Here is a 6,581-nt window from a genome sequence, read left to right as displayed (position 1 = left end):
ACAGTCTATGTAAAGGCCCTGAGACAGAACCCTGTCTGGCATGTAAGAACAGCAAGGTCAGTGTGGCTGGAGCAGAGTGAGCGAGGGAGAGAGCAAGAGGTAGGGCAGGGAGATGTTAGGCAGATCTCCCAGGGTCCTGTGGGTAGCAGTGAGGGCTTCGCCTGTCCCCTGAGGGCAATGGGGAGCCATGGAAGGATCTAGGCAGAGGAGGGACATGACTTGACTCAGGTTTACATAGGCTCCCTTGGCAGCTATGGGGAGAATAGCCTGTTGAGGGTGAGAGTGGAGGCCAGGAGACCTAGGAATTGGTGACAGCTTATTGCCACCTCAGTTTCTTGTGAGGCTCTAGACAAGCCCAAAATAGAAACAAATTCTAGGTTATAGGGGCCAGAAAGAGGGCCTTCAACTGGGCTACCGGAGCCCAGGAAGTCAGTTTTGGCTCTTGTATTGTCCCACTATGTAGCACTGAACCAAGCCCTTCCCTTCTCTGGACCTCAGTCCTAGTGTCTGTGCGGTGGAAGTGGTGGGTGCCCTGACAAGGGACGGGGGTTGGCTGGGGGTTCCAGTCATTAGAGTGGAGAACACCCACCAAGGCATCTGGGTCCCTGAGATGGGGAGGGGAGATCCCCCTTCCTCCAGGGAAACCCAGCTGATGGGGGAAATGGGAGAGGGGGACAGGGACCCACATTCCTAAATGCACCCTGGGTGTCTGGTGAATGCTGAGCAATGCTGAGACCCCTCAAGAGGCCCCACATTAATATGCACAGAGCCAGATATGGCTTTATGGTAAGGACTGTGAGAGAGGTGAACTATTTTTATTTCCATTTTGTAGATGAGGCAACTGAAATTCAGAGAAGCAATTTGCCTAGGGTCCCCGAGTGAGGGGCAGAGCCAGGGATTGAACTAAGCTCTCTGACTCCAAAGTCCATGGTTATGACCACTATAATCCATAAACTCCCCACAATGTCACGACTGAAACTACATCAAAAGAGGCTGAGCCCAAAGGAAGGAGATGTTGATTCCCTAGTGCTGTTCATATCCCACCATGAACCTTATGTCCACTTCTGTGCTCCAAACTGTGAGAAATACAATGGCCAGCAGGGTATGTCCAGAAGAAAAGGACAAGTCAGGGAGGGCACTTAAATCCATGTTCTAGAAGATGACTTAAAATATATATATATGTATGTATTGATTTCAGAGAGGAAGGGAGAGGGAGAGAGAGATAGAAGTATCAGTGATGACAGGGAATCATTGATTGGCTGCCACCTGCACGGCCTCTACTGGAGATTGAGCCCACAACCTGGGCATGTGCCCTTGACTGGAATCGAACCTGGGACCCTTCAGTCCGCAGGCCAACACTCTATCCACTGAGCCTAACTGGTTAGGACTAGAACATGACTTTTTAAGGGAAGCTTTGGGAAGCCCATTCCAGTTCAGTCAGAGAAAGAACTTTTCGCCAGCAGGGCAGCCCACAGATGCTTTGGGAGCAATTTCTGAAAGGAGTAAACTTGTCACAGAAGCACGTGAGAGGAAGGTGGTGCTGACCTACCCAGAAGTCATAGAGGGGACTCCACAGAGAGCGACCCGAGCCAGGGGCCCTCGGGTGCCTGAGGTCAGGATCCAGGAGGGCAGATCTGCTGTTCTGACCGCCCCCTGAACTGCCTGTCTGCCCTGCAGCCCCCTCGGATCCCTGCGAGAACAACCCTTGCCTGCACGGGGGCACCTGTAGAGCCAATGGCACCCTCTATGGCTGCAGCTGTGACCAGGGCTTTGCTGGGGAGAACTGTGAGATCGGTGAGTGCCCCTGACTGGGGATCAGAACCTGGGCTTGTCTGACTCCAGAGCCCTGGGGTTTGTTTGTTCGCCACAGCAGCAACCCATGAGAACGCAGGGCTCACCAATGCTGGCTGCAGAGCTTCCTTCCCTCCCCACTCCTTGGATCCAGGAAATCCGCCCCAGCACCAGCCAATGAGCTCTCATCCTGGGGGCTGAGGCTCTGGTGTGCTGCCTCCCATTATTACCAAGCAGGGGTAAAGGAGGGCAAAGGGATGATAAGGTTCAGGCTCCTTCCTTCCAAGGGCTCCAGGAATCTTACCCTTTCCTGGTGGGCAGGGATGTAGGTACCACCAGCAGAACACTAGCCCCAAACCCCAACATAAGAAATATGACAAATTATGAAATTAGAACAATAAATATAACTAATACAATTTCTTGAGCTCTGTTCATCATCTCATCAATTTCACAACCTTCACAACTATATCAGTAATAGAAATAGAACAATAAATATAAATGATATTAAATTTTTATTTTAAATATGTTTTTATTGATTTCAGAGAGGGAGAGGGAATAAGAGATAGAAATATCAATGATGAGAGAGAATCATTGATCTGCTGCCTCCTGCACGCACCCCCACTAGGGGATCGGGCCCGAAACCCGGGCATGTACCCTGACCGGGAATAGAACCGTGACCTCCTGGTTCATAGATCGACACTCAACCACTGAGCCACGCTGGCTGGGCAATGATATAAACTCTTGAGCTCTTCCGTTGACTCTCCACTCATAACCACCTTTGAGGAGGTGCCATTATTATTAACACTGCAAAAAGAACAACAACTGGGTCTCAGAGAGTGGAAGTGGTACATGCCTCAAGCACTGTCTGCACAGGGGTGGTAGAAGAGGGAGTTCAACTGGATAGCTGTCTCTACAGTTTTCTGACTCCCTGTTCCTTGCAAATGCTCTGGAACCCAGTTTCCCTAGGTTCCACATTCCAAAAAGACCCTGGAGCTTCGACATTCTCTGGGTCTGTTGGCAAGAGTATAACCTTCATTGTTCTGGAGTCAGGTGGAATGCTCTGCACACCCTGGCCCCAGCCAACTCAGTGACATCTGCTCTCATTAATGCTAAGTTATGCGAGGCTCCACCCTCTCGACCTCCAGAGGCGAGGAGCCATTGTGCAGACCAGGATGGATGCACGTAGGTCCAGGATGGCTGGCAGGATCATGGTCCCATCTTCTGCCTGGTTTCCTGTGGGGCCTGGGAACCAAGGGTTGCCTGGGGGGAGGCTGACCTCTGACCCAGCCCCTCCTTATCCCCTCCAGACATCGACGACTGTGTCTCCAGTCCCTGTGAGAATGGAGGTACCTGCATCGATGAGGTCAACACCTTCATCTGCCTTTGCCTCCCAAGCTATGGGGGCAGCCTCTGTGAGAAAGGTGAGTCTCTGCTGAGACCCCAGAAACAGGAGGGGAGGAGGGTGCCGGGCCACAGGCCTCCAGCTCTGGTTCCATGTCTGTGAGTCCAATAGGCAAACTGTTGGAGGCAAACTGTTTTATCTTGTTTTTAGATAACATCCACGTAACATAGAATTAACCCTTTTAGAGTGAACACTTCAAAAGGAATTCAGTACATTTGCAATGTTTTACAGCCACCACCTCTAGCAGGTTCCAAGGTATTTCCCTCAGTTTAAAAGGAGACCCTGCCCCATCACTAGTCACTCTTCACTCCCCATCTCCCCAACCCTGACAGCCACTGATCTGTTTCTGTCGTTGTGGGTTTGCCTGTTCTGGACATTTCATATAAATGGAATCACACATTATGTGTCCTTTTGTGTCTGGCTTATTCTCCTCAATATCATGTTTTTGAGGTTAACCCACATGTAGCATATGTCAGTGCTAAATTCTTTTTTGTGGCTGAAAAACATTCATGGTATGGATAGACGGTTTTGCTGATCAATTCATCAATTGGTGGTAATTTGGGCTGCTTTCCCCTGGAAGCTAATATAAATAGTACTGCTATGAACATTCATGTACAGGTTTTTGTTTGAATACGTTTTCTTTTGAAAAATATTTTTAGTGATTTGAGAGAGGGGGGGATAGAGGAGAGAGAGAGAGAAACATCAATGTGAGAGCAAAACATCAATTGGCTGCCTCCTGCACGCCCCCTACTAAAGATCAAGCCTGCAACCCACAACCTGGCCATGTGCCCTGACCAGAATCAAACCGGCAACCTTTTGGTGCATGGGGCCACGCCCAGCCAACTGAGCCACCCAGCCAGGGCAGAACACCTGTTTTCTATTCGTCCACCCCACTCCACCCCCATTCTTTTTGGTTTATACCTAGAAGTGGAATGACTGGGTCACATGGTAATTCTATGTTTACCTGTTTGAGGAACCATGAGACTGTTTTCAACAGTGGCTGCCAACTCTACATTCCCACCGGCAGTGTACCAGGGTTCCAACGTCCCCACATCCTCACCAGCACTTGTTCTTTTCCTATTTGAAAATTATACTAGTGGCCATCCTAGTGGGTGTGAAGTGGTATCTCATTGTGGTTTTGATTTGCATTTCCTAATGACTAATGATCTTTTCATGTGCTTCTTGGTGATTTGTCTATCTTTTTGGGAGAAATACCTAATTGAGCCCTTTGCCAGGAGGGGAATTTTAGGCCTTTCTGAGATCATTTCCTGAGTTCCCAGGTCCACACTGAGGGTATGGCCCTGCAGAGCAGAGGAGACATCAGAGGTGGGAGGAGAGGGGATGGGTGTAAAGATCTTCCAGTTGAATCGCTTCCAGAAACAAAGAAAAGAAGTGAATATGGGAGGTGGAGCTGAAAAGGGGAGAGAGAGCCTCAGGGGGTGGGTCCAGAGAAAGGGGTGACCTAGCTCCACAATGACCTTGGATAGGCCCTCTCTCTGGTAGACTGGCTGTGTTCATGCCAGCAGGGCAGACTTCTCAGGCCAAGGACAGCGCCCCTCACACTCCCTTCCTGCTTCCCAGACACGGAGGGCTGTGACCGCGGCTGGCACAAGTTCCAGGGCCACTGCTACCGGTACTTTGCCCATCGGCGGGCGTGGGAGGATGCCGAGAGGGACTGTCGCCGCCGAGCTGGCCACCTGACCAGCATCCACTCACCTGAGGAACACAACTTCATTAACAGTAGGGACTCTGGGGTGGTCAGGGTGGCCCTGTGGTCCTTTTTGCCAGGGAAGTCCCCAGGATCCTGAAGACACCACCTTCCTGAAACTGTGTTCATTAGTGCCAGCCATGGCCACTTAATAATTCCCATGTTTGTTTATTCATTTGTTAATTCATACATTCACTGTATTCGTTCGTTCATTCATCATGTATTTACCAAGCACTTGCTCTGGGACACAGCGGCGAGCAAGATGCACATTGTCCCGTCCTCGGGGAATAACATTCGTGTGGGGGAGTAAATATCTAATTAACTACGTCTGTACTATAATTTAGCTGGTCCTAAGTATGCTGATGACAAATTCAATGGCCAGGGGATAGAGGGCGACGGGAAGCATCTGTGATGTGTGGGATAGAATGAGCAAGGAGCTGTGCAGAGACCTAGGAAGAGTGTCACAGTAATTAAATCCGGCATTTATTGATTCATTCATTATCTTTTCTACCGTCTGTGCATCCATCCATGTATTCACATTTCCCCTATCCCATCCCCTAATTCTTTTTTCTTTTATTCTTTTAAAAGACTTCATTGGGGAAACATACATGGGTGGGAACTGTCCTCAGAAATATCTCAGGACGCTGTTCTCCAGCTCGCTGGGCAGTTGCAGTTGCCAGAGGCCCCTGCTCCGAAGCATCTGACCAGTCACAGCATCTGTGACTCCTGGAGGGGCCCAGCCCTGGGCGTGGCCACACTCCCCACCCCCATCTCCTAATTCTTTCATTTGTTCATTCCCTGGGTCACGCGTTTCTTCTTCCTCACATCAATCAAATACCCTCCTCTCCTTCCTCTGTCCTCAGTGACTACCTGGTCCACTGGGTCTCACCGCTGCCCTGTCTAGAGCCACCGTGGGCTTTCCTGTCCCTTCCTGTCATTTCTGCGAAGATACGACGGTCTTTGTTAATGCTTTACTCTGGCCATTTGTTTAAGCCACATATTTGTGGCAAAGCGAGTGCCAAATAAGTGTTTTCTGTGCCCCATCCCCACCCCCAGGGTAGAGAGCAGCCAGAGCCCCAGGCTGCTGGGAAATGGGGGACTTGGCCTCCAGCCTGTGCCCAGGCTGAGGGAGAGTCTGCACCCCCCCCCACCCCGCTGCCCTCCGGCCTTTGGCTCCTGCCCCACCTCCATCCTTCCACCTCCATTCCCTTTCCCCTCCAGGCCACCTCCAGGCAAAGGAAGGGCTGGGTGCTCCCCTCCACCCCCAGCTGGCAACCTAGGCATTGGGGAGAGGCAGGCACCCAGTCCTGAAAACCCCCCAACCCGCAGGCTTTGGGCGTGAAAACACGTGGATTGGCCTGAATGACAGGATCGTGGAGAGGGATTTCCAGTGGACGGACAACACAGGGCTGGTGAGTGCGGGAGCCTGGGTCTCTGCTACCAGGCTGCTGACTGGGGGCCCACCTACAACAGCGGGGTATGGGTGAGCCCCATGCCCTTGCTCTGGCTTCACTTCACCCTCTTATGCAAACGAGCCGTCAGAGGTCTGGAGTGGCAAGTGAGCTTTAGTGAAGCCCCAAGCACCCGACTTCCCAGCCAGGCAGAGGGCCCATCTACCTAGTGACGGAAGCTGGGAACCCAGGACGGGGACAACTCCGTTGCTCATATCGCCTGGTCCTC

The 6,581-nt window shown here is 51.3% G+C and overlaps 1 protein-coding gene across 1 annotated transcript in view; it reads left to right on the top strand.

Moving 5' to 3' along the window:
- The window catches only part of NCAN (neurocan), a 25,150-nt gene that overhangs the window by 13,381 nt on the left and 5,188 nt on the right, over positions 1-6,581 (top strand). Inside the window, exons 9-12 of the mRNA XM_015557706.1 lie at positions 1,678-1,794; positions 3,099-3,212; positions 4,775-4,933; positions 6,231-6,313. Of these exons, the coding sequence (XP_015413192.1) occupies positions 1,678-1,794; positions 3,099-3,212; positions 4,775-4,933; positions 6,231-6,313 (473 nt within the window). The remainder of the gene's footprint in view (positions 1-1,677; positions 1,795-3,098; positions 3,213-4,774; positions 4,934-6,230; positions 6,314-6,581) is intronic.

Source organism: Myotis davidii, unplaced genomic scaffold (genome assembly GCF_000327345.1).
Source record: "Myotis davidii unplaced genomic scaffold, ASM32734v1 scaffold448, whole genome shotgun sequence".
Lineage (NCBI taxonomy): Eukaryota > Metazoa > Chordata > Mammalia > Chiroptera > Vespertilionidae > Myotis > Myotis davidii.
The sequence above is the reverse complement of the archived record's forward strand: the minus strand, read 5'-3'. Positions and strand labels throughout refer to the sequence as shown.